This window comes from Lasiodiplodia theobromae, assembly GCF_012971845.1.
Source record: "Lasiodiplodia theobromae strain AM2As chromosome Unknown scaffold_36, whole genome shotgun sequence".
NCBI lineage: Eukaryota > Fungi > Ascomycota > Dothideomycetes > Botryosphaeriales > Botryosphaeriaceae > Lasiodiplodia > Lasiodiplodia theobromae.
In genome coordinates, this window is record NW_023336515.1 from 34,039 (window position 1) to 60,536 (window position 26,498).

General features: G+C 58.3%; 9 protein-coding genes across 9 annotated transcripts; 5 read left to right on the forward strand and 4 right to left on the reverse strand.

Moving 5' to 3' along the window:
* Positions 1-926: 926 nt before the first annotated feature.
* On the reverse strand, positions 927-3,691 carry LTHEOB_10076 (Protein methyltransferase protein; the record flags this gene model as incomplete). The annotated part of the gene is made up of 4 exons (XM_035506681.1): positions 927-1,103; positions 1,199-2,784; positions 2,952-3,528; positions 3,578-3,691. 4 exons carry the CDS (start codon positions 3,689-3,691, stop codon positions 927-929), a joined length of 2,454 nt encoding a protein of 817 aa, XP_035368114.1.
* A 329-nt stretch (positions 3,692-4,020) lies between these two features.
* LTHEOB_10077 (Pre-mRNA splicing factor RNA helicase) lies at positions 4,021-6,337 on the forward strand (the record flags this gene model as incomplete). The annotated part of the gene is made up of 2 exons (XM_035506682.1): positions 4,021-4,259; positions 4,357-6,337. 2 exons carry the CDS (start codon positions 4,021-4,023, stop codon positions 6,335-6,337), a joined length of 2,220 nt encoding a protein of 739 aa, XP_035368115.1.
* Positions 6,338-7,437: 1,100 nt separating this feature from the next.
* LTHEOB_10078 (Thiamine pyrophosphokinase) lies at positions 7,438-8,429 on the forward strand (the record flags this gene model as incomplete). Its single annotated transcript, XM_035506683.1, has 2 exons — positions 7,438-7,707; positions 7,815-8,429. The coding sequence occupies 2 exons, from the start codon at positions 7,438-7,440 to the stop codon at positions 8,427-8,429; spliced, it is 885 nt and encodes a 294-aa protein (XP_035368116.1).
* A 2,265-nt stretch (positions 8,430-10,694) lies between these two features.
* On the forward strand, positions 10,695-12,596 carry LTHEOB_10079 (Glycoside hydrolase family 79; the record flags this gene model as incomplete). The annotated part of the gene is made up of 2 exons (XM_035506684.1): positions 10,695-10,845; positions 10,897-12,596. 2 exons carry the CDS (start codon positions 10,695-10,697, stop codon positions 12,594-12,596), a joined length of 1,851 nt encoding a protein of 616 aa, XP_035368117.1.
* A 1,353-nt stretch (positions 12,597-13,949) lies between these two features.
* On the reverse strand, positions 13,950-16,203 carry LTHEOB_10080 (Galactose oxidase/kelch beta-propeller; the record flags this gene model as incomplete). The annotated part of the gene is made up of 5 exons (XM_035506686.1): positions 13,950-14,583; positions 14,708-15,076; positions 15,200-15,354; positions 15,419-16,077; positions 16,125-16,203. 5 exons carry the CDS (start codon positions 16,201-16,203, stop codon positions 13,950-13,952), a joined length of 1,896 nt encoding a protein of 631 aa, XP_035368118.1.
* Positions 16,204-17,171: 968 nt separating this feature from the next.
* LTHEOB_10081 (Transcription factor c6) lies at positions 17,172-19,379 on the reverse strand (the record flags this gene model as incomplete). The annotated part of the gene is made up of 1 exon (XM_035506687.1): positions 17,172-19,379. The coding sequence occupies one exon, from the start codon at positions 19,377-19,379 to the stop codon at positions 17,172-17,174; it is 2,208 nt and encodes a 735-aa protein (XP_035368119.1).
* Positions 19,380-22,137: 2,758 nt separating this feature from the next.
* On the forward strand, positions 22,138-23,933 carry LTHEOB_10082 (NADPh oxidase; the record flags this gene model as incomplete). Its single annotated transcript, XM_035506688.1, has 4 exons — positions 22,138-22,238; positions 22,288-22,542; positions 22,595-23,004; positions 23,062-23,933. The coding sequence occupies 4 exons, from the start codon at positions 22,138-22,140 to the stop codon at positions 23,931-23,933; spliced, it is 1,638 nt and encodes a 545-aa protein (XP_035368120.1).
* A 151-nt stretch (positions 23,934-24,084) lies between these two features.
* On the reverse strand, positions 24,085-24,372 carry LTHEOB_10083 (NmrA-like family protein; the record flags this gene model as incomplete). Its single annotated transcript, XM_035506689.1, has 1 exon — positions 24,085-24,372. One exon carries the CDS (start codon positions 24,370-24,372, stop codon positions 24,085-24,087), a length of 288 nt encoding a protein of 95 aa, XP_035368121.1.
* An 862-nt stretch (positions 24,373-25,234) lies between these two features.
* LTHEOB_10084 (Methyltransferase type 11) lies at positions 25,235-26,336 on the forward strand (the record flags this gene model as incomplete). The annotated part of the gene is made up of 3 exons (XM_035506690.1): positions 25,235-25,403; positions 25,454-26,243; positions 26,297-26,336. The coding sequence occupies 3 exons, from the start codon at positions 25,235-25,237 to the stop codon at positions 26,334-26,336; spliced, it is 999 nt and encodes a 332-aa protein (XP_035368122.1).
* Positions 26,337-26,498: the final 162 nt, after the last annotated feature.

Genomic DNA, 26,498 nt, shown 5'->3' on the forward strand with positions numbered 1-26,498 from the left:
CAGGCGAACAGAGTATAAAGCCTCCACCCTCACGCTGTTCATACCACTCGTCCACAATGGAGAATACTATCTCGTTTCATCACCACTTGCAACAATAACAGTAGAGTTCATATTGTTCCTTCACAAGGAATGCTGATCGATCTGGTTTGGGTGGTACAGCCGGCGCAAGGAGGGCCCAACGTGACTCCGGCATTCAAAGAATGTCCGCGAAGGGGTAAAACCTACGTATACCTAATGGATGTGGACGAATCTGTTATAGAGCCAAACTCTCTCTTATATAACATCTACTTTTCATCTAGAAACATCGCATTGTCGCTACGTAATTTAAGGTTAAGTAAGATACTAGAGATTTTGGTGTTCCTTAAGTACGTCCGTGCAGACACGGGATAAAGGCCCGGCGAATTTCTCAGCGAAAACAATGCTCATTCGCGGAGACACATCGGACCCAGAGGTTGGCCTGCTGTGCTTGGTACTACTCTTAAAAAGGTTAGCGCACAGCAACCGGCGCTATATGGGTTGGGGTTCTTCGAGCTGATAGAGAACATCTTGGATCAGTGCCGAAGCTGAGGAATCAGTAACAAAAATGCAAGAAGCAAAGAATCAGCGCGCGCTCAAGGTTCTCCTACTCGGGATTGATGGGGAAGAAGCAATGGTAATCGGTAGCCACGAAGGACAAGAAAGACTGAAAGCCAAGTTTCGACCTGAAAGTACGCGCTTCACCCTGCAGGTATCTTTGCGCCAAATCAATCCTCATCTTGTCAACGAATGCTCAAATAAGACCAGTCGCCAAAAACTAAAACCAAAATTTGTTCACTTCACATACCAACTTTTCCCGATCCTTTCCATTTCCCATACATTCCTCAGCCACGAAAATGATCCGGATTTCCTATTTTTGATTTCCCTAGTCCGTAGATTCCTCTCTCTCTCTACATCAGACAACCATTCTTCTTGCTCGAGTGAAGATCTGACACCGCAACCCTCAACTTCTTGCCCGCAACGTCTACGAACGCCTCAACCAGCCATTCATACCAGACTTTACGGTCATCCGTCTGGCGCCACATGCTGACCGCGATCTCTGAATCGTCAGGAATGTAGATCGGATTCTAATAGACGCAATTCACCATTAGTTATGCTCCTAACATCTGACACACGTAAAAGCATGTCACATGGAGAAGAGAGCAGAGAAGTAAAGACGTACCTTCAACGGGAAGTAAATCGGGAACCAACTAATCATGTCCTTGCTCTTCTCATCGATAGTATTCGGGTTCGTGCTGAGCTCGATCTTCCTTCCCCACTTCCCCGGTTGCTCGCCCTCGCACGTGTACAACACCGTCTCGAAGTAGCCGCCGAGGCCGTGGCACACGCCGCGTTTGGCGCAGCGGAATGACAGGCGCGAGAAGCGCATATTGTGTTCGTTGGCGCCGTCGCCACCCGTCGCGCCGCCCGCGCCACCCGCGATGCTTCCGCCTTCCCGCAGTTTCGCCTGTGCCAGCACGGCCGGCGGCAGTGGGTGCGTAAACTCCCAGACGAGCTGAACGTCAGGCGTAAGCGCGGTGGTTTCCGACGAATTCTTGGCGGCGGCAGACGCGCCATTTTTAGCCGCCGCGGCGTAGCTGCCAGCGACTGGTGAGGCAGGTCCGCTGCTGCTACTGCTGCCACTGGCGGCCGGCGTGGCAGGGAGGGTGGAGAGGTAGTCGATCTGGTGGAGCATGACGACGTGGGGAGTCTCAGGGGTGGTAGGGTCGGAGAGGGTGCGGTTGTTGATGTCTGCATGGAGCTTAGGTGCCGAGAGAGGAGTGAGATGGGCAGTGTAGCTGGCGGGGATGCTGATTCCGTGGGTAGGGTTGAGCACATGCTGCACGCCATCTAGGCACTCTGGGGACAGCTCGTTATCAGCGAACGAGCCCAGCAGCTCGGAGACCAAGATATCGACATGGCCGTGGGAGCCATCTGGGCGGTGCGGACCCTTCCAGAAACGCATGTCGGACTTGACCACAGTGACTTGACCGGCCCAAGAGTCTCGGTTGTGACGCTGCAACAGTACGTATGCGTTCGGGTTCTTCTCTACCGCCCACATGTCGATTTTGACACCGGAGTTGCGTGACGCATTGAGCGAGCGCGTCACAAGAGGACCACGGCCAGCTCCAGCAACAGCAACGACAACCTTGCCATCTGGACCTGAGCCTTGCTTATTCTGCGCGGCCCAGTCCAGCAGTGCTTGTTCAACGGCGTTCTGGTACCATTCGTACTTGACTGGATCCTTCTCAAATACCTCGTACGTGATGCTCTCAAGATTGTCCGCCAGAGGCTGCAGTGGAGCTTGGAGGAAATCTTGGTAGCCAGAGCCGAAGCGTTCAATCTGCGACTTGGGCGGCTGGTTCTTCTGAAGGTGGCGGATGTAGCTAAGATGGGGAGTTGGGTCTGCTTGTTGCTTCTGTTTGCCTGCCGGCAGCTTGGCGGCTTCAGCGGGAGTAGGCTCGGACGAAGGGTGGAATCCGGGTGTGAACGAGCCGGCCTCTGGAGAGAGCAGCCCGTTTGACATGGTCATGAGGGTCTCATCATCGTCCACGCCAGGAATGGGGCCAATGTCCGAGAGCAACAACCACGGCGTGTTGCGGAGGCGGGTGTAGCGGGTTAGCAGTGCCTGATGTGAGACGGAAAGGACGCTATATCCCCGTTTGTTCTTCAGAAAGGCAAAGCCAGGAATGGAAAGGAGGCGCAGAGGTTCAGAGAACCACCGGGACTGAACAGAAATTGGAGGAAGTTGGCGAGGTAGAGTCAACGCTGTTCAAATGGACATCAGCAGTAGCTCGTAGAGATCCTAATTTGGGGGCGGAATAGCGCATTTTCAAGACCCTGGGCGCAGACCTTTGATGATTGAGGCTAATCGGAAAGAGGGTGTGGTAGATGATTTAAATTCTTACCTACGGAGAGCCTCGAGTTGTATTTACATACAGTTCTGATCAGATTCCACGCATCCCAGGTTCCGAAAAGGTCAAGCGCTGCAGGCTGCTTGGAGCCAGATGTCTTCAGATACTTCTCGCGCGCGAAGGGAGCGAGGTGCCCCATCTCGTCATTCTGGTCTACACTGGGGTCATCGACCATGGGCTGCAGGATCACAATGTTGATGTAAGGACCGACGGCCAGAGCTTCCTGGATAGAGCGCGCAAACTGAGACACGCCGGCGGCCTGAATGTCGCCATGGTGCAGCTTGGGACCCTGAACGATGATGTTGCCAACGCCGCAGAACGAGGCATACGCAACTTCCTGGGTGAAAACCTGGCGGGATACGTGCGCAATCACGGGATCGGGAGAAGCAAGATCGATCCACGGGCTGGAAAGAGCGAGTAGCTGCGAGATGGTGTCGCCGGGTGCCAGGATGGTGTCGTCGGGCGTGAGGGGGCTGATCAGCGGCAGCGGAAGGTCTTCGGCAGGCCGAGCCTCCAGCTGAGCGTAATGCTCCGAGAGAAGTTTCAGAACACGGGTGTGGAAGTGCTCGTTGGTGATGGGGGCAGTAAGCATGTCATACTAGAGCGAGTCAGCGTGCGATTGTGGCTTGAGGTGGAGGTTGACGTACGCCGAGGTCCTGGGCCTGATGCAGCAGCAGCTCCGTCACGGGATGGCTGCGGCGGGTCTCATGGTGGCCGACGTAGAAAATGGGCATGTCCTCCATGGTGGCGGGCGATTCCATAGCAGTGCGCGGGGCAGGCGGATCACGCGGCTGGTGCGACGACAATGGAGCGGAAAATCGGCGGGCGTGAGCACAGCGCAGCCTGGCCCTGGGAGAATCAGGTGCAGCGCGCGCAACTCTGAGGCCAAAATTTCGAGGGTCCACGGTCGCGGTCGCGGTCGCGCTTTGGCGCGGAGCAGCGCGATTTTCCGTCCGTGCGCGGGCGGTGAGCCGCTGACATAAGCGCGGGTCGCGAATTATTTTGCGGCAAAAGTCCAAACACCATCACCGAGCGCAGCCAGGACACGGACAGGCCGCCTTCCTCGCCATCCCTCCCGCCGCACGCCGCCATGGCCGACCGCAGACCCGACGGCGCCGAGAGCCGCGCCAAGCGCCAGAAGACCGACGCTGAAATGGACCCCAAGGCCAATCCCTACCTCGCTCACATGTACGAGGACAGCTACTCCAACGGCGCCGCCAACGGCTCCGGCCTCTCCAACCTCGTCCGCCACAAGACCACCGCCAAGGACGCGGAGCAGGCCGAGAATGGCCCCAACAACCCTTTCACCGGCCAGCCGCTGTCCCAGAAGTACTTCAACATCCTGAAGACTCGTCGCGATCTGCCCGTCCACGCCCAGAGGCAAGTGCCCCGCTCCCCCCGTCGCGCGCTCGCTAACCTTACCCAGAGATGAGTTCCTGCAGATGTTCCAGAGCACCCAGATCCTCGTCTTCGTCGGCGAGACCGGTTCCGGAAAGACCACGCAGATCCCGCAGTTTATCCTCTTCGACGATCTCCCCCAGTCGCAGGGCAAGATGGTTGCCTGTACCCAGCCCCGTCGTGTCGCCGCCATGTCCGTCGCCCAGCGTGTCGCCGACGAGATGGATGTCGCTTTGGGCGAGGAGGTCGGTTACAGCATTCGTTTCGAGGACCGCACTTCGTCCAAGACCATCATGAAGTACATGACGGATGGTATGCTGCTGCGCGAGGCCATGAACGACCACAACCTGTCCCGCTACAGCACCATCATTCTCGACGAGGCCCATGAGCGTACTCTGGCTACCGATATTCTGATGGGTCTGCTGAAGGAGGTCGTCGGCCGCAGGCCCGATCTGAAGCTGGTCATCATGTCCGCCACCCTGGATGCTCAGAAGTTCCAGCGCTACTTCAACGACGCACCTCTGCTTGCCGTCCCGGGTCGTACCCACCCCGTCGAGATTTTCTACACCCCCGAGCCCGAGCGTGATTACGTCGAGGCTGCCCTGCGCACCGTCCTCCAGATCCACGCCACCGAGCCCGAGGGTGACATCCTCCTGTTCTTGACTGGCGAGGAGGAAATCGAAGACGCGTGCAGGAAAATCAACCTGGAGGGCGACGAAATGATTCGCGAGGCCGATGCCGGACCGCTCAAGGTTTATCCGCTGTACGGTACTCTGCCTCCGCACCAGCAGCAGAAGATCTTCGAGCCTGCCCCTCCGCCTCGCACTCCTGGTGGACGCCCCGGCCGCAAGGTCATCGTCTCGACCAACATTGCTGAAACCTCGCTTACCATTGACGGTATCGTTTACGTTGTTGATCCCGGTTTCAGCAAGCAGAAGGTCTACAACCCTCGCATCCGTGTCGAGTCTCTCCTGGTGTCGCCCATCTCTAAAGCTTCTGCTCAGCAGCGTGCTGGTCGTGCCGGTCGTACCAGACCTGGAAAGTGCTTCCGTCTCTACACCGAGAAAGCTTTCAAGGGGGAGCTTATTGAGCAGACCTATCCCGAGATTCTACGCTCCAACCTGTCGGCCACGGTTCTGGAACTGAAGAAGCTTGGAGTCGAGGACCTTGTTCACTTCGATCTTATGGATCCTCCTGCACCCGAGACCCTGATGCGTGCTCTGGAGGAGCTGAACTACCTGGCCTGTCTTGATGACGAGGGTGAACTTACTGCCCTCGGCCGTCTGGCATCCGAGTTTCCTCTTGATCCCGCTCTCGCGGTCATGCTCATCTCGTCGCCCGAATTCTACTGCTCGAACGAGATCCTCTCTCTCGTCGCTCTCCTCTCCGTTCCGCAGATCTTCGTCCGTCCCGCTAGTGCTCGCAAGCGGGCGGACGAGATGAAGGACCTCTTCGCTCACCCTGACGGCGATCACTTGACCATGCTGAACGTGTACCACGCCTTCAAGTCCGACGACGCCCAGGCAAACCCCAAGCAGTGGTGTCACGACCACTTCCTGTCGTACCGTGCCCTCCAGCAAGCCGACAACGTTCGTCTCCAACTGCGCCGTATCATGGAACGTTCCGAGATCGAGCTCATGTCGACGCCCTTCGAGGACAAGAAGTATTACGAGAATATCCGCCGTGCTCTCGTCAGTGGCTTTTTCATGCAGGTCGCGAAGAGGGATGGCACGGGCAAGACGTACATCACCGTCAAGGATGAGCAGAACGTTCTGCTGCACCCGTCCACAGTCCTAGGTCACGACAGCGAATGGGTTGTGTACAACGAATTCGTGCTGACCACCAAGAACTACATCCGTACCGTGACGTCGGTCAAGCCCGAGTGGCTGCTGGACATTGCACCCAACTATTACGACATTGCCTCTTTCAAGAAAGGCGACGTGAAGATGGCGTTGCAGCGCACCGTCGACAAAATGAGGCGCAGGGAGGCCATCAAGGGCAAGCGCTGAAGTGGTGCGGAGTGAGGCACAACTTGCAGCACTTTTTCTTGATGCATGCCGCTCCGGACCGGTGGCCATTGTCGTTTGTTCTTCTTTTTTCAGCGTGGCGCAGGATGGGTTTCCTACGGGTCTCCTACGGACCGGAAATAGAGAATGGCCCATTTCATTACTTTAAGCTACAGGTGCATTTCTACTTGGCGCTAAGAGGGCAAAAACCGGAACAAAATTTCGGGAGGTCTTGCTCCCAGGGACTATATTGGCCCAGTCAAAGTTGGCCTACGCATAGGATGGTAGTCGGGCTTGAAGCGAGAACAAATGAATGGCAGCTTCATCGATCAGGACCTTCTCAGAGGTGGAGAAGGAGCTTCTAACAGCAGTATAGAGATCTTGCAGCGGTCAATATGGTTGTTGGCTTGAAGTTGAATTGAAGCGATCTCTGCATCAGTGTTTATTTTCAAGGACTTGCTGATGTGTGTGTGTTTCCTGCGAGCGATGGGTGGTTGTTCAGGATTCTGCTCGTAGAAATATCCCTTGGCTTGCACATATGGCTTGACGCGATTTTCCATATTGTCTTGTGAAATCCGGTCAATGGAGAACATGGAAATGCTGATGAGGAAGAAGATACCTTCTACTGGTGTGGCTGACGTCGATTAATGGAAAATTCTACATGACAAAAGTATGTAATTGAGAACAAATTGGGCACGGAGAAAGGGGAAAAAGCAATTCAAATAATATTCATTCATGGGAAGCTAGTAAAGTCCGCGCATCCTTTTGATCCGTCACCGTCTCGAAAAAGCTTCTGCTGCGAAAGGATTTAAATAGTCAGTTCATTGTAGCCCGCATCTTGCTAGTCGGGGTCCCTTCAACACCATTCACAGCGGGTTGTCACCGGTCAGGGTCTTCCGGTAACGCAACAATTTTTGGCGTGAGAGCAACCGACCCTTTCCCCACATGTGCGGGCGGCCTGAACCGGAGCAGCGCAACGCAACGCAAGCCTCCCCATCCGCGCGCGGCCAGAACACGACCATCCACCCGCGTATTTTCCTGACGGGAAAAAAGACATTCCTGCATCGCTCCGTCCCCGCATCGGCGAGTCCCGGCCCTGGTCCATGGCTGCAACTGAGTTCGCGCCGGCGCGCTTCCTGCAGCACGCAACAAGCACGCAGAGGGCCCCGTCGCAGGTCCAGGATCAGCATCAGAAACAGGACTGGCGCACGAAGCCTGCACTGGTAATCCTTAACCAGCCTGTCGAGAGCCTGGACCTACTGCAGCGCCTGTGGGCACACACGGGCTACCGCCTCTGCGCCGACGGCGGCGCCAACCGGCTGTACGATATCTTTGCCGGCCTTGACGACGCCGAGGAGCAGAGAAGAAAGTTTGTATGTACTTGGTTTTTTGTTCGTGCAGTCGGAGCTATGATGATCACAGCCCAACGCGCTGTCACCCACACGCCCCTTACAGTAAACCTCGGCTGACATGTACGCAGCTTCCGTCCGTTATCCACGGCGATCTTGATTCGATCAACCCCGACGTACGCGCCTACTACGAAACCCTCGGCGTGCCCGTTACACGCGAGCGCGACCAAGAATGCACCGACTTCGGCAAGGCCATCCGGAAAATCGCCAGCGTCACCAAGATTACGACCGACGACGTCAGCAGCGCCTCGGAAGCCGACGATGCCAGCAGCAGCAGCAGCTACCGCGAGATTCTCGTCATCTGCACGCTGGCCGGCCGCGTCGATCAGGGTCTACGCCTGGTGTACGACCTGCTGCAGATTCAGCGGGCCGCCCGCTCGCCTACGCGCCTCTGGCTCTTCTCCGAGGCCAGCGTATCGTGGGTGCTACCGCCCGGCGAGAGCCGCATCGTGCTCGACGGCAGCAGCGGCGTCGGCGGCAAGTACTTCACCGCGAACGTGGGCATCCTACCCGCCTACGGCCCTGCCGTCATCTCGACTACCGGGCTCGAGTGGGATGTCACCGACTGGCCGACGAGCGTTCATGGCGCCCTCAGCACCAGCAATCACGTCAAGAGTAAGATTGTAACGGTCAAGACGGACGTAGATGTCTTATTTACGATAGAGCTGGCCGACTCTCTACCCTGATAGAGGTTTCGAATTGAGCCCATGCGGGGATTGCAGGCTTGCCCGCAAGCGGGTTTGCATGCATTCTCAATTCAGGCCCGCCCGCGATGAATCACGCCAGATGATTGATCATCTCGTTAGGAGTGAGAAGTCAGTACAGGTGTGATATTTTGGATTTCAAGTTAATACTGCAGATAAAATATTTAGATCATATATACATCGTTAGATCTACTTCATATACTTGCGGAACAGTCCCCGAAACTTTATGCAACATAAGATTGATCACGTCTTCAATTCTGGATACAGGGATGTTGCATATGAAGGCTAGTATTCGTCCATGGAAGAAGAGGAAGAAGAAGAAGAAGAAGGGGTCTTGGCCAGAGTTGCGGGACTGCTGGACCCTGGCGCGCGGTGCGCACATGCTACGAGTATTTACGGAAATCATTCACGTCAAATTGCTGGCCTTGTTCATGCGCCCGGCTTGGGTATGCGGGTAATGCCTTGGGTGGTTGCCTCCTTTTCTATTTTTGCGCGTGCGATTGGTCGCAGTGAAACGGCATGCTGATTGGCTTGATATTGTTGGAAAAAGGAGGGGGGCCAAGCAGGCAGGCTGCAAGGCAACCCGAGACGGCGGCAGGCCGATAAGCCGCAGAAACGGGATGCGGGTGGGTGACGGTGGATGGTGGTTGGTGGTGGGCAGGCTTGGGATTGTGGCTGTGGGCATCGAGTTAGCCGAAACGGGGTGAACGCAATATGGCTTGAGATCATAGGCTCGGCCCAACAGGCCGACAAGTGGACTGCCAAGTTGTCTCCGACGACGATGATGTCTCGCGAGAGGATCTCGGCGTGGCCTGGGAGCTGATCGAGGTGGAGATTGTGCTGTGCTGTTTTTTCCTTGAAGATCGAAAGGATGGGTTTGCCTGAGGCGTCGGGACGATGACGGAAGGGCGGTGCAGCACAGGCGCAGTGCACTGACTTGGGTGGGGCGGCGGCGGCTTCGAGGCTCGTGGCTCGTCGCAGGCCTGCTGCAGTCTCGGTGGTGGTCTCGGTCGCGGTCGCAGCTCCGTCGCAGAATGAGGACATGGTGGGTCAGGCATGGCGGCCGTGAAGGGAAAGGCGCCCAGCTCCTTCATTGCTGCTTTTGTCAGTGGCGCTGGCGACGGACGGAATTTTCGTCACAGGAGGCTGGAGGCTGGTGCGGCAAGCGGCAGCTCGTCAGGCGTCCGGTTGGAGCTGCGCAGCGGTGGGGCGGCAGATCAGCGAGACGGTGAGAGGGCGGCACTGCGCTAGGAAAAGTCCGCCATGGACCTGGAAACGCAGCGGACTTTGGCGTGGCGCGCATCAGAAAGCCGGGCATCACGCCCGTCGCGTGGGTAAAATAGCATGGCGTTCGACGGAGATGAGAAGACGCAGGGGAGGCCAATGCCAGCATATACTTCCGGGCGGCTCGCGAGCACCCGTCACCTAATTGCCTTGTTTGCGAGCTTCCGTGCGCCGTCCCATTGAGCCGCATTTTCCGACGCCGTGCCGCGCTGCTGCCGGCTTGCCCGCTTGGCCGCAGGCGCGCTGCTCACACACAGGCGCCGCCGAGCAGAGTCCAAGACGCGAGTCAGGGCGGTGCTGTCTCATGCTGCTTTTCTGTGCGCGAGGAATGCCATCCAGGTGTGACATCAGCTGTCGGCGGACGGGTGGCCTGAGCGCGCGGGCCTGTGCGTCCCCGGAGCCAAGCACCAGAGCTCCATTGCGCCATGCTCCATCGCGACGACCGATCGCCCGGCTCGAGCGGCGTGGATGCTACTGTATGCCCGCCGTGCCGCCCAGATGCCGCGCCTTGGGATTCGCGATGCTGCAGGCCGTCGAGCACGCGCAGCTGCCAATGGCGCGGCTGGCGGCTCTCCACCGGCCAACGAGGGACGGATTGCTGGATGAGCACAAGGATCCATTGCGAGGGAGCGTCGCGGCGTGAGCTGTCAGCCACAGCATGGCGACACGCGTCGCAGGGCCAATCCATCACGTCACTGCGCGCGCCTGCATCTTGCAAGGAAGCTGCGCGGAGGGCAGGAGCCACATCTGCCGCTACCCCAGCCCCCGGCTGCCTTTTATTCTCTGCACGCGCCGGCCCCCAGTGCGCCTACCCGTACCACCACTTCGCATTTGCTAGACTGCCGCTCGTTCAGTCAGTCTTGTCTTCAGGCCGCGCTCCGTCCACGCCAACCTCTTTCCCGCGGAGCTCCCACTCTCCTTGCTTTCTGCCGGCAGTTCTTAGGATAACAGCTTCACTTCAAAATGCTACCACCGATATCCCGCCTGGCTGGCGCCCTTTCGCTCGCCGCCGCCGTCGCGGACGCCCAGTCCACCGTGTCCATCACGCCCACCGCCAACGCCGCCAAAGCCAGCGGCATCTCCCAGTATATCCCCCCGGACTATGCGGGTTTTGGTTCGTCTTCCCTTTCCACGATGCGCCGGCGTCGTTTCTGACCGTGAGCAGGAATCGAGCCCTCCAACCTGTTCTCCTTCACCGGTGCTGAGAGCACCAACGAGTTTTCCGTGAACCTGATGGAGAACTTGGCCAACTACACCGGCAAGCCTGGTGCCATTCGCCTTGGCGGCAACACCGGCGACTACTTTCTCTACGAGGCCGACATGAACGAGTACAAGGTCAAGACGAACGAGAACTCGGTTGGCCAGGGCGCCATTGCCAGCGATGCCGACATCATTGGCCCCACCTTCTTCGAGGCTGTCAGCAGATTCCCTGAGGGCACGCCCATCATCTTCGGCCTTAACCTCGCCTACTTCCAGGCCGACTACCTCGACCAGATTACCCTCATGGCCCAGGCTGCCCTGAACAACCTGTCCAACGTTGAGCTGGTTGCCTTTGAGATCGGCAACGAGCCTGACTTGTACCTCGAGAACAGCTTCCGCAACGGCACTTGGACTGGCGAGACGTACGTCGACCAGTGGACCACGCGTGCCGAGGCTGTTTACGAGCGCGTTTTGAAGCCCGCCGGCTTGCCCGTCAACTTCTTTGAGGGGCCTTGCACTGCCAGCACTATCGGGACCACGTTCGAGATTGACATGCTCGTCGACAACGGCATCCAGACCAACGTGCAAGGCTCCAGCAGCCCCTACCTGCGTGCCTGGAACCAGCACGACTACCTTTACTTCATCGACGTCTCCACTTTCGCCATCACCGTCGACTGGATGATGAACCTGGACAACACCGAGTCGCAGTTTGAGTACTGGGAGAGCCAGATTGCCATTGCTCTCAAGACCGGTCTGCCCTATTATCTCCGTGAGATGCAGAGCGTCGGTCCCGTTGGCCTGGCTGGTGTTAGCGACACGTTTGGTGCTGCGCTCTGGAACCTGAACTTCTTCCTTTACGGAGCCACGCTGAACATGTCGTCAGTGCAGATGCACATGACTGACAATTCCATGGCCGCTCCATGGCAGCCCATCGACCGCAACGGTGTCTCGAAGAATGTGCGCCCGGTTTACTACGCCTATGCTGCCATGGCCCAGTTCATCGGCTCGGGCAACGGCACCACTCAGGTTGCAACTCTCTCCAACGACAATGTCCCTACGGACTACAAGAGCAATGTTCGCATGTATGCTGGATACGGTGGTGGTGAGCTTACGTCATTCATCATCATCAACTCCAAGCAGGTCAACGCCACGGAAACCAAGGGCAGCCTGGACATCTCGCTCTCGCTGCCCGATTACAAGGGCCAGACTCTTTACATCTCGCGTCTGACTGCTGACGGCGCCGACTCCACCACCGGTACCACTTGGAACGGCATGCAGTATTCGGATGATGACGGCAAGGCGAAGACGGTCAACGACACCGCGGAAAGCGTCAATATCGGCGACAATGGCAGGGCCACCTTCAGCGTCCAGGATTCGGAGGCTTTGATCGCCTACATTGGTGCCAAGTTGGGTAGCAATGCCGTTACCCTGAACGGTACCACTGTCAACAGGGAGAACGGTGCTTCGTCGACCACTGCCAGCACGGCAACCCTCGCCGCCATCGCAACCACCTCTCTCGCCATCGCCAACAGCATTACCGGTTCCGCAGCAACCGCTACCGCCACCGCCACGAGCGCGGCCGTAAGGGCAGGCGATCGTGGATACGGTATGACGATGCTCATGGCCTTCACCGTCTTTGCCATTGCCACGTATCAAATCTGGTAAAGAAGCATTTGCTCCCCATTTCCCCAAAGCTTTACCATCGATTCTTATCTCCATTTTCTTTGCATTAGTCCTCGGCGTTCGGCAATCTTGCATGGATGAGCTCATGAAACGGTTACGGTTTTTTTTTTCCTCTTTTGGCATCGAGCCACGGCACAACTGCTTGAAGGATATCAAGCAAGGAAAACATTAGATCTCACGGCTTTACGGCGTCTTCTTGCATCAGCGACGGATCTCCTTTTTGAATTCAAGCATGTCCGAACCTTTTCTATTGCTTCGCGCAACATCAAGCGAGAGATTCCCTCTTCTACCTTCCTGAAGTGTAGATAGCTTGTTCTCTTTTTTTTTTCCTTCTTACCCATTCTTTTCGGCGGAACGGACGGATGAAGAGTAATAATAACGACAAAAGGGGTGGAGCAGTCTTTTCCCCCTCTTCTCCTTGCTGCGCCTTTTAGGGACGGAGGCAAGGGGGGATGCATTTGCATAGGCGGTGGTTACAATCAGCGGATTTTCGGAAGATAGACGGGGGTGGGGAACTTTGAAGCGAAGGCTTCCTGGATGAAGTATAGAGAGATCGCTGGGAAAGGAGGGGAGCCTTGCGTTTCCTCCTCCCTGGGCTGCTGCAGCTGCCTGCGAGGGTGGTTGGTAATGTTAATAATTTGATGCTTGGATGATGTTTCGTGACACCTGTTCATTGCACGTCAAGATTCCGTTCGGTGCAAGGTATCCTGTATGGTTGAGTTGTGCGGTGGGCCTCACTTTGGTTTCCATGTGCGAATTACCGTCTCAGACCCAGTTTTGCACAGGACCCAGATATTTTTTTTTTAAAAGAAAACAGTTGTGATACAGGTTAGGGGGCATGAAGCTAAGCCTAGGATGGGAAAAGAACCGCAATTTCCCACTGACCTGGATGATCTATTGGCCAATCTTGCTCCGGAATATTGATCCGGCCGAAGTTTACATGTAATGTGCATATCTAGGTCCCGTTCAAAACTGGGTCTGAGACGGTAGTCCAAACGTACGGCCAGGTTGGTCGAATAGCGAATAAGAGCACACGGCCTGCTTGAAGTCCCCTCTCTGCGAATTATTTCTGATAGAGGTGTGGATGACATGTGTAGTTTGATAAGTATTTTCATTAGTATTAGATGTTTTACAGTGTGCTTTCACCTCCAAAAGTGACCTTTGTACAGCCATTCAGTAAGGGTGATTTACATACAATCATTGCCCACTTTCTCCATGAGTATCGTCATTCATCCAGCGTCCAGGGGATCAGGTTTCGAAAACCCCTTTCGAAATCCACCCAAACGAAAGTCTCCATATCACAGTAAACCCCACGCAGGGGGAAAGTAGAAGCTGTTACCTGGTGTCCTCTGCAAACGCCGACTTCCTCCCCACCTGCGCCGTCTCTCTCGGCTGCCGCCTCGCACTATCCGCATCACTCCCATCCGGAGGAGTGCCCCTCGGCCCCTCCTTCACAGCGCTCGCGCCGTAACCATTACCACCCAACTCGTGCATCTCCGGCCCCACGGCGTCCAGCTCCTGCGGGCCCAGGTCCTCGCCGGCGGGCGGCGGCCTCGCCGCTCCCTTCCTCGCGCCGTCGTCCTCCTTCTCGCCCGCCAGCCCCGGCGCGTCGGCAGGCTTCTCGTGGATCTCGGCCGGCTGGCCAGGCAGCTCCGACGGCCGCCGCGCCTTCTCGTCGGCCATGAAAGCCGCGGCACGCGCGTCGTCGCTGCCGTGCTGGCGCTTCTGGCGGCGGCGGCGGCGGCAGCAGAGCCATATGGCCAGGCCAAAGATGAGCGCCGCACCGGCGACGGAGCCGACGACGGCGCCGGCGATGGCGCCGCCCGAGATGGATGAGGACGAGGAGGAAGGGGTGGACGACGGGGACGATGCGGAGGTGTTAGCAGGCGGGGGCGGGTGGAACATGGTGTAGACGGCCGGGTCGTCAAAGCCGTTGGCGGGCGCCGTCATGGTTGCGTTGCCGTCGGGTCTATTGCTCATCTTGTCAGCACAAGCACAGCAGCAACAACATGACAATTATGGACTTTTTTTTTCAAACCCGGAGGTTGGGGATTGGAAAAGGAAGCGAGTGGACTCAGGGATCGACTACGTACGTCCCGCCAATCCTCTTGACGACCGCGTCGGGCACGCGGAACAGGGCGGCCTGGCTGGCGTTGTAGAAGGTGCTCCACGTCGCGCTGACCATGTCGAACAGCCGCACGCCGGCGGCGCTGTCGTCGCACGTCGTCGCGTTTAGGTTGGGCACGTCGCCCGTGGTCTCGATGCCGAGCAGCGAGGCGTCGCGCGCGCCGCCCGTTGCCAGCATCTGCCGCTTGCCGGCGCTGTTGCACGTGTGGCCGAAATAGCCCGGCGCGGTGCTGGACCCCGGATTCACGAGCGTCCAGGTGAAGGATGGGAACGAGAGGACGTACACGTCGTCGTAGACGGTGCCGCTGCCCGGGTCGATGCCGCCGTGGATGTAGCTGGAAGGGAGATGTTAGTTTGAGGATTAATGATGGGTAGATTCATGGGCATTTTTGGAGGTGTAAGGAGAGAAATGGTGAAGGAAGAAGGGGCAAGAATGAAACGGAGGAAGGGCGACGGACAAGTTGAAGCTGGAGTTATCCTGAGGCGATTTCTGTCCTGGACAAACGCAAAAGTCCATTCGCGGCGGAGGAATATCGCCGGTCGTGGTCTGATTGACCCAAGTGACGTTTTCATCTCTGAAGCTGTCGCAAAGACCGACGGTCGTAAAGTTGATCTGCCGCCGTGTCAGTTCTTCTGCCAATCATTGTAGCTGCAGTGTCAAGAGGAAATGAACTCACGAGCTGGCCATTCGTAAACGTGTCCGATCCCTGGCCGGAGCTCATCATGCCGCCGAAGGCAACCAAGGTCCCGTTTTTCGACTTGCCAAAGCCCGGGGCATGCAGCAAGCCGCCGGCCACGCGCGGGTTTCCGAGCGTCGTGGTCGACAGATTGCGCGTCTCCTGGGTGTGCAGGTCAATCATGACCATGCCACCCAGGTAGCTGATCTGGTTGAACGTGTCGTTGGTGACGGTGCCGCCGCGGTACTGCACCGATGTGTACAGGCCGTAGGAGCTGCCGCGGTCGTACTGGCCGTTCAGGAAGAAGCCCACGCTGTGGGCGACGTCCTCGGTGACGGGGCCCCAGTTGGGCCGCCAGGGGATCGAGGCCGAGATGTCGTACGACTGCCAGTTGCGCAGCTCCGTGTCGAAGGACCAGAGGGTGGTGGGGTCCTTGGACGGCGGCGCCCAGTCCGGGTCTGAGTCGTTGGCTAGGAAGGTCGAGCCGCCGAAGGTGAAGAGGCGGTTCGACTCGGACATGGCGGCGTAGAGGCCGCCGCGCAGCATGTTGGGCGGGTTGCTGTCGGTCGAGTTGTCGGCGTAGCGCCCGATGCGCGACTCGGTGAAGTTGGTGCTGGCGTTCCAGGACTGCGACATGTCGAACTCGTAGATGTATTTGTCTGCAATTGCTCAGAAACAGAATCCAATGGCTGCAAAAGGGACTCACTGAAGCCGAGCCATCGCGTCCGATTGTCCTGGTACAGCTCCACGCCGCCGTCGATGAAGATGGAGCTCCGGCGCAACATTGCTTCGAGAGTCAGCGCACGCGGCAGGGCGGAAAAGCGAGGGCGGAAGCCAACCAGAATGATGCCATCGCGCGCACCTGTCATACACCGGGTCGAAGTCCTGGCCGCGCGCCCAGGTGGCCAGCGCCAAAAGCGCGACGGCGAGTCTGAGCAGCATCCCCCCCAAAGTGGGACATGAAACGCTCATTGCGAGGAAGGGAAGAAGTTTCAAGAGAGCGGATCCGCGTTTCGCAGGGCTGACGGCGGCTGGGGTGAGGGGGACCGGCCTCTAATCAACCTGAGCTTCTTCTGCCGATCATCCTGGCCAGAAAGTTAGGCCGTCGATGTATAAGCAAGCCATGACGCGGGGAGAAGGGCTGGTGATTGGCCTGCTTGCGGTTCGTCCTGCAGGTAACGGACGCCTACGACCACGTGTTTGGCTTGGGTCGGGCTGGGGATAATCCATTGGCGTGCCGAGCTCCGGAACTGAGTGAAAACCCCATCAGGCTGAAAAGGTTTTAAAGATAGAGAAGTGCATATGCGTCGGTGCTACCCTTGGGTCGAGATGGGGGTGGGTGGGCAGCATTTTTCACTGAGCACTCTCGACCCAACGTCATCAATGGTCGAATGGGATGCCGAGGACACGCGAGTGGCGCAAATCGTGCATCCCACGGATCGCATACCATGGTGTGTGTTACTAGTCTGTCTGACGTAAGCGAGCGTGGTTGGTCGTCCGCATGCAGTGAGAGGAACCCCAGACGTGCGCTATTCTGAGTTCGCGCACGTGCGAAGCCCGCATTGTGATTGGCTGATCTTGTTAGGTATTAATAGGAGTCTCGCCCGAGACAGCAGATTATAAAAAAACGTTGCGCCGCCAATGCTTCCCTTCTATATGGACCTTTTCCCAAGTGAACGCCGAATCCATGCGAAACAAGGCCGCCCAGATGTATATACTTTGCCTTTCCCCAAGTCAGAAATGTCGTTAATAATCATCGAGCCAAAACAACCATCAGGGCGAGGCTGACGGCCGTCGTCCAAAGGCGTCCTGCACGACGCAAGGCTGCGGCGGCGGACTTGGTTGACGTCGTCGCCTCGCTCGTCGGCTGCTCCGTCGCCCAGCCCAGGCCAGGCACGCTCGTCGTTGCGTCCAGATCTCCAGACGAACGCGTCGCGAAGGACGAAATGGCAGCCGTCGTCGTGGTGCCGTCGACGACGGCGACGACCGACGACTTGCCCACGGCACTGATGGTCACGCCGGACACGGTGGCGGCGGATCCGCCGGCCGAGATGGTCTGGGTTCCGATGACGAGCAGGCCCGGGGTGGCTTGCTGGGCGGTGATGGTGTGCGAGCCGACGCTGAGCACGGCGCCCACGCCTGGAAGCGAGATGGTCGAGCTGCCGCCGACCACGAGGGCCGAAGAGGCGGCCGAGATGGTGGCGCCGTCGATGACGGTGACCTGGCCGGGGGTCAGCGTCTTCCCGCCCGGCAGCAGGAAGTTCTGGCCGTCGGCCGAGATGACCTGCGAGCCGAAGGTCGCGACGGGGCGGTCGCCGTCGGGCAGAGAGACGGTCGAGCCGCCGCCGACGACCAGGGCCGACGAGGCGACCGAGACGGTGACGCGGTTGATGACGGTGACCTGGCCGGGGGTCAGCGTCTTGCCGCCGGGCAGGATGAAGTTCTGGCCGTCGGCGGCGATGACCTGCGAGGCGACGGTGGCGACGGGCTGGGCGGAGTCGGAGATGGGCAGGGCGATGGTCGACGAGCCGATGACGACCTCGCCGGTGCGCACGATGATGGGGGCGGTGCCAATGGCGCTGATCTGGCCGGGCACCATGGTCTCGCCGGCGATGACGATGTTGTGCGGGTTGTGCGGGTCGGCCGAGACCGTCTGCGAGCCCACGGTGGCGATGGGGCCGGCGCCGTAGCGCGGCTGGGCGATGGTCGTCTTCACGGGGATGGTGACCATGGCCGTGGCCGAGGGCTGCTGGGCCGACAGGGCCGTGTGGTCCGTCGTCTTCGCCGTCGGCGTCGGCGGCAGCAGGTCGCCGACGGGGGTGAGGAAGTAGGGCGGGTCGAAGACGTACTTGCGCCAGAACAGGCTGGTGCAGTTCCCGAAGAGCGGGTCGATGGCGGTGAAGAAGGCGGGGTTCGTGGGCAGCGCCAGCCACGGCAGGTAGTCGTCGTAGATGGTGTTGCAGCCGTCGCCGCCGGCCGCGGTGCCGCGCACGCCCAGCCAGTTGTCCCAGCAGCTCTGCTGCGCCTTGTACGCGCTCAGCGGCACGGGCGAGTTCATGTCCTGCCAATTCATCGACGTGGTGCGCTCGATTGGGTCCGTCTGGCCGAAGACGAGGCTGGAGATGGCCGTCGACGGCACGGGCACGATGGCGTCGCTCCACGTCTTGTAGCACGGCAGGCCCTGCAGCTGCTTGAACGAGAGGTAGACGGTCGGCGAGGTGAAGGTGTAGTCGCCGGACGTGGCGAGGACGGGCGTCGTGGGCGAGGGCGCGGCCGTCACGGGCGCGCCGTTGGTGGCGCAGAGGTCGGCGGGGTCCTTGGAGTGCGGCCAGAAGATGAGCTTCACCTCGCCCGCGTCCAGGCGGCAGTGGTCCTCGCCGTACGGGATGATGCACTCGTCCGGGCCCCATTCGCACAGCGGCGGCGCGGGCGGATCGACCGTGGCGGGGTGCGACGTGGCGTACCAGGACCGGTACGACTCGACGACCAGCTCGCAGCCGCGGTAGTTGAAGGTGCACGTCGGCGACGGGGCGGGAAACGGGGGCGGCAGCGAGTTCACGTAGATCTGGCCCAGCGTCGTCGTCGTGGGCGCGGGGCCCGAGGCGCGCGGCACGCCATCGCAGAAGGTCGACAGCGGGCCGGTGTAGTTGCCCAGCCAGACGGTGTCGTAGGTGGTGACGGACGTGTAGGAATACGACGAGTGCGAGGCCCAGTACCAGTCGGACGACGACGTGTACCAGGCGCGCTTCGCAGACTCGCAGGCCTGCACGTCGCGAACGAGGCTGCTGTCGGTGCCGGTCCACGGGAAGGCGGAGGTCGAGGGTCCAGGTGTCGTCAATGCGGCCGTGTCGGGAGATCCGGACGATAAGGGGTCATTCGTGCCCGAGGCATTGGGCCATGCTGCGGCGGCCGTCAGCGCGGCCCGCAGCAGCGCCTGCCAGAGCCACAGTCGGCGATGCATCGATGGAGTGCTGCATTGGACCTGCGCAGAGGGGAGCGCGGAGAGAAGAGGAGAAAGCCTGGGGTTGAGACGCGTCAACCCAGAGTTGGCCGAGTCAGGACGTGACGTTCATCAATTCGTATTTTCTGCAGCTTGGCCCGGTCGGGAAAGGCCGGCAGCCTGCCAGCGGCCCGATCAGCAAGCCCCTGGTGCCGATCCGCCCTCTCCTTCCAGAACCGAACGCCTTCTGGACGCCCGTAGAACAGCAATTCAACGCGATCGACGCGCGCATGGTCGCAGCTCTGCCCTACAGGCACAATCAAACGCCTCACCGCCGGCCGTTTTCGATGCGCTGTCTTGCCTCAGTCGTCGGTGGCCTGAGGTTTTCTTCGCGAAGGATCCAATGGCGTCGAACATGAGGCTGTCGGCTTGCGCCACTCCAAGGCTTAGCCCCGCCCTCCGCTTCTGCGCTTGATGATGCCACTCTGCTGTGGAACCTGACCATGCGTTCTTCGGACCTGCCGAGCGGTGGGTCCGTCGACAACAGAGCGCCCCTATGACGCGGGCCGAATTGTCACTACCTACTCGAAAGAATAACACAAAGCAGATTAATCAGGAACTGGCTCACTCAGACAAATTGCTCAAAGCTTCCCCGCATCTTCTTCGACAGTTCCCAATCTCCCGTCTATTTCCCGGTGCCACGTTAACACGCCACGATACTGCAGGATTTTTGCGTGGCGGCACGTGGCTTGTTCTTTTCTCAACGTCGACTGTGCTGCCATCATGCACATGAGGTGAACACACGAAGGAGCATTCAAATTCCATTCGCATGTGGTCTTGAAATCAGCTCTTGAACCGTGCATGTCAAAGTTCTCGTGTTTGAAAAAATTATTTTTTTACTTCATTTAGCATCTATAAGCTTTATTGATGCCAAACAACCATGAATAAGCTCGGATTTCATTTTGCTTGAAGTTTGGTCAAAAGAGTGAAATTTGGTGTGAGAGTTGGAATTGTGACACCCCAAAAAAGATCCGCGAAGTTCGTAGGGAAGATCACGGCCAAGGGATGGGCCGACCTCAACTGCGAGAACAGTGATGGTTTCGGAGGAAGGATACGGCCTGTGTGCACATGCGCACGTGTGGCTAGGTATTCTACCAAATGTGGCTGTCGTGCGAGCATCGCGCGTTCGTGTCTGGAGCCGCCGGCTGTATGTTCCTCTCGGGAAGAGTGAATGGCTGGATGCGACTGCTCATCTTATAAAAGACAAAAGCACAACGTCTATTTGTGAAATGTTGATGAGCCAGACGTAGTACGGGAGCCCAAGACATGCGAGGGGTTGTTTCAGCCTGAGGCGTGGACCAAGGCACAGTGATCATCTCGTGGCACCCTGAGAAGGCGGTCAGGGACTTTTTTTTTTTTTTGCACCATTGTCAGCTTCGGGCACGACATATGGACGACAATGCGAGCCAGGAATGTGGAACAAATAGAAGATTACAGTGACGATTCGACTTCACGACTTGTGTAATTACAAGTAGCTCGTTAGGTCAGACTTCGAAACCCTCATCTCTTCACCTCTTGGGCCCAGGTGATGTTATCAACACGCATTTATCGCTTTCGCAATGACTGCAAGCATCCACTCACTGAATTTATCAGAGAGACTTGATCTTGATGCCAGTAATTGCTGGCGTTAACTTGCTGTGTAGAGTCAGCAAGGCAAGCTGCAGCGAGACCGAAATGTGTTGATGATCGGCACAGTCCCCACGGCCCTGAGACCGCTCGTCTAATTCCCCACATGCTCAGATGCAATAAGTAGAAAGTGCTAAGCATTCCTGGATATCAGAGCAGAGGGCGCCTTGAGGCCGTGTGGAACCCCGCACAACCGACTATCTCTAGGTGATTTCTAGATGATGGAACTTTGAGTGATGACTGAACAACGAATCTGGATGGGAAGTAGTTGCTCCGGAGACGGACATATCTTCCACCTCTTCCTGGGCGAAGGGTCTCTTTTCTTCGACTTCCGGGCGAGGGCCTGATCTATTATTGTGCATCTGCTCCCTAGAAGCACGTGACCTCTCCGTGATCGTACGATCTCTTTGCCGGGCGTCTCGGAGACCCACTCAGGTTGGGATCCGGTGTGCAGCGCCACCTCCAGCTCAGAATCAGGGCCAGGACGCGGAACATCAGGCTACCGGCGAGGCGTGGGCTGGATGCATGACGATGGGTCCGTTTTCACAGGCGCTTTCAAGCAGCCTCAAGGCGATGCTGGAGCCACAGAGGCTGCGCGCCGGCGACGACTTACGCGCCCAATCAGACTTAGCCGAGAGTGCAGACGAACACGTCGGTGGCCAGGGCCAACCACAAGGCTGCGACGCGCCGTGTGCCACATATTTAAGCGCCGACTCCAACAACGCTGATTGAACGGCTCCTCGCACATCCTGCGTTTAGGAACGCCTTATCACCCGCGAGAAAACTCAGAACTGTCGGTCGACTCTCACGCGATTCCAAGTCTTGGTGTTCTTTCAGCCCTGTTCGCTTTAAACCCACAGTTCCTGCGATAATCCCCAGAAATCTGCTGCCGCATGACAACCCGCAACTCCATGTCGCATATCGGCCCCTGTCGCCCCTGCCTGTCGACATCCGTGTCCCTTTAACTCGCTCGCACTCAGCTCTCGCCGAGTGGCAATTGCTGTTCAATCGTTCGCTGGTCGTTCGCTACCTTTTTTTCTTGCTTCCTTTGCCCGCTCTTCTTAATATACTGTTAATTCACCGGGAATCTGCAATGGGTTCCCAAATCCGGTGGAAGTCTCACCTCGAGCCGCGGAAGCTCGTCTTCTACTTCTTCTTCTACGGGCTGCACATTTTCCTGTTCGCATATGGCTGGTAAGAAGCCCTCGACACCTGGCCCGGTATTTTGCTGACGTCCCCAAAGGTACAAGCAGGCCTCGGACCCGCGTCTGGCACCGCTGAACCTGCTCAGATTCTCGGTTTGGATCTCTCGTGGCGCCGGCCTCGTGCTGACGGTCGACACGATGCTGATCGTCTTGCCCATGTGCCGGACGCTTCTGCGCTTGATCCGGCCCAAGATCCGCTGGCTACCCCTGGACGAGTCGATCTGGTTCCACCGCCAAGTGGCGTACAGCATGGTCTTCTGGACTGTGGTCCACACGTGCGGCCACTACGTGAAGTGAGTTCCCCCAGACAGCGGCCATAGCAGCAGTGCTGACAGTTCGCCGCAGCTTCTTCAACGTCGAAGCGACCCAAGTGCGGCCAGAGCTCGCAGTGCAGATCCACTACACGCAGCCGGGCGGCATCACCGGACACGTGATGCTGCTGTGCATGCTGCTCATCTACACGACGGCGCACGCCAAGATCCGCCAGCAGTCGTTCGAGACGTTCTGGTACACGCACCACCTGTTCATCCCCTTCCTGCTGGCCATGTACACGCACGCCACCGGCTGCTTCGTGCGCGACACGGCCGACCCCATCTCGCCGCTGGCCGGCGAGCAGTTCTGGAAGCACTGCCTCGGCTACAACGGCTGGCGGTGGGAGCTCGTTGGCGGCGGTCTGTACCTGATCGAGCGGCTGTACCGCGAGGTGCGGGCGCGGCGGGAGACGAAGATCGTGAAGGTGGTGAGGCACCCGTACGGTAAGTGGGCACTGCCAGCACATGGCCCGCTCCACCCCTGCTAACGCTACCCAACAGAGGCCGTCGAGATCCAGTTCGTCAAGCCGTCGTTCAAGTACCGCGCCGGCCAGTGGCTCTTCCTCAACTGCCCGTCGGTCAGCTCGCAGCAGTGGCACCCCTTCACCATCACCTCGTGCCCCTACGACCCGTACGTGTCGGTGCACATGAAGCACGTCGGCGACTGGACCCGCGACTTCGCCAACGCCGTCGGTGCCGGTCCCGCCCAGGCCGAGTTCTACGACGGCATCGACCCGCTCGGCATCTACGAGGTCGCCCTGCAGGCCGGCCAGGAGATGCCCGCCATCCGCGTCGACGGGCCGTACGGCGCCCCCGCCGAGGACGTGTTTGAGAACGAGATCGCCGTGCTGATCGGCACGGGCATCGGCGTGACGCCGTGGGCGAGCGTGCTGAAGAACATCTACCACGAGCGGACCAAGGGTGCCCTGAAGCGCCTGCGCAGGGTCGAGTTCGTGTGGATCTGCAAGGACACGCGCGCCTTCGAGTGGTTCCAGGCCCTGCTGGCCTCGCTCGAGCAGCTCGATGCCACCGGCGCCTTCCTCAACATCCACATCTACCTGACCCAGAAGATCGACGCCGACACGGCAAACAACATCGTGCTGAACAGCGTCGGCACCGACATGGATCCCCTGACCCAGCTGAAGGGCCGCACCAACTTTGGCAGGCCCGACTTCAACAAGTTCTTGGGCGGCTTGCGCGACGGTATCACAAGCCAGGGCCCCGAGTTCATGGCCGGCTTGGAGAGCAGCCTGAAGACGACCGTGGGCGTGTATTTCTGCGGCCCCACCGTCGCTGCGAGGGATATCAAGCGCGCGTGCAAGGAGACTTCGAGTCCGGACGTGAGCTTCAAGTTCTGGAAGGAGCATTTCTAAGCGATCGGGGAATTTATGATAGTGTATACCCAGACTTGCTGTGCAGTCTCCTTTATTTCAATGATTACGAACATACGGATGATGACTTCTCACTTGGAACCAGTCGTAAAGAATGCAGAAAGAAAACTTGTACTGTCTCTTAACTTCCCCTCTAAGCTTGCTCGAGGATCTTCCTGGCCGACAGAGGCTTGATGTTGGGGAACTTGACGTTTAGCGAGGTTTTGGACGGCAGATCCCAGTCGCCAGCGACCATAATTAAGCCAATAATGGCGAAGAACTTGGCCCGCTGTTCCTTGGTTCCGAATCTATCGAAATTCTCGAAGCCTGGGATATCAGTGACATCCCCCCCTTTCCAGACGCTCCTCACTGTCGTAAGTGACGTGGAAAATGACAGGCTCATTTCCCGATCCGGGGATTGCAGCCACTTTGTTGGCAACATTGACGAATGGAGGTGGGCCTGGCATGTGGGACTTGAGGCGAGGGGTTCCGAAGTAGTCCATCAAATAGCCATTGAAGAAGAGGGTCCACTGCAGACCAGTTTTCTTCACTTCCTCAACCGCTGCATTCCGGTATGAAGCGCCTGGCACGGGGATGCCCCAATTGTTCGAGATGAAGCGTTTAGTCGACGTTGATGCGTGAGCTGCCCGTACAAGATTCATCTCGGCTCTTCCGGAAGACTCGCCGCCATACGAGCCTAGGCAAGAGACGACTGTGTCAACTTCGTTGGCCTCGAATGTCTTTTGGAGAGATTCAACATCATCGTAGTTGACATGGACATTTGCCCATCGGTCGCTTGCCTCTTGAGTACTCTCAGTACTCTATGGAGACCAATAACAGTGGAATACACCCACCTCTCGAGAAAGTACGAAGACCTTGTTCTTCGGATTTGAAGCCAGCACCTCAGCCAACGTCTTGCCGACTTCCCCCAGCAATTGCAACGTTGGTCATTCTGACTCTATTTATTAGTGGAACAAAACGCCATCCGACATGCGAGCCCTGTCGCATCTGTGCTGTCACTTACCTTTCGGGGTATAAAGCTCCGCTACGCCGCGCCGCGTGGTACGACCAATGATTTTCCGGCTGCGTCTTCGCGGCACTGCTTTACTCGCGTAGGAAACACCGGGACATAGCCGCTTCAGAATAGGCGACGTGGCCCAGGGTGAACCAGCTGCGCGGGACAGTGCGGCACAGCAATCTTGGTGGGGCATATGTAGTTTCTATAAAGCACTTGGATGTGACCCCGCGTGCTGAAATCCGTGCAGAAAAATTTCAGCAGCACTTCGAACTTCGTATCGCAAAGCATGTCCACCGAACAGGCAGCCGGCGCAATTGAGGTCGACACGGCGGCCGAGAATAACGACGATGGCTACGCCGAGTCTAGCGCGTCCAGCACGCTGACCTCGATCAAGTCCGAAATTAGAAAAGGCATGGAGGAGAATGGTAGAATATACGCCGTGTACGGCGAGAACGGTAAGTAGACGATCAGAGTAAAAGCGTACCCCCCTAATTCCGCGCAACAGAGTACGCCATGCCGGTGGACGAGCGCGAACAGGACCGGCTCGACATGCAGCACCACAAATACACGCTCCTGACGGACGACAAGCTGCACCTCGCGCCACTGCCGGCCAAGCCGCAGCGCATCCTCGACATCGGCACGGGCACGGGCATCTGGGCCATCGACATGGCCGACAAGTACACGGCGGCCGAGGTGGTGGCGACCGACATCGCGCCCGTGCAGCCGACGTGGGTGCCGCCCAACTGCTCCTTCATCCTCGAGGACTGCAACTCGCCGCAGTGGCAGTTCGCCGACGCCAGCTTCGACCTCATCCACTGCCGCGACGGCTTCATGACGGTCCGCGACTGGGCCGCCTTCGCCCGCACCGCCTTCGCCCACCTGCGGCCCGGCGGCTGGACCGAGCTGGCCTGCATGATGCCCGTGCCCGAGTGCGACGACGGCTCCATGCCGCCCGACTGCGCCTACGTCGAGGCCTGCAGCGTCTTTCGCCGCATCGGCGAGGCCATGGGCGTCGATTTCCTCGACCCGAAGCGCTACAAGCACTTCCTCGAGGACGCCGGATATGTGAATGTTGAGCAGCGCCTGTTCAAGATGCCGTCCAGTGAGTGGCCAAAGGACAAACGGCTGAAGACGATCGGCGCCCTTGAGCGGCTCAACGTGGTCGAGGGCGGCGAAGCCTTCTTGGTGAGGGGTGTCACGAAGCAGTTGGGCATGACGAGGGAGCAGATGGAGGTGCTGCTTGCGAGGATGCGGAAGGAGCTTAATTCGAATAGGATACACGCCTGGGTTCCCTTGTGAGTTCGAATATTCCGTTAGGCTGGGGGTTCGCTGCTGACCTGGGATTTAGTTATGTCGTCTACGGACAAAAACCACACGGAAACTCTTAGCCAGGTCTCAATTCCTCCACCGAATCGCACAGGGACGAGAGAAGAGACACAGATATGATGAGGGTGCCTGCAGCCAATCAGAACTCCCGCACGCCGCAATAACCCGGAGGGGAGTCAAGACAGCGCTTTTCGGGAGGTATCCCCTCATAATTCTGTCATTTT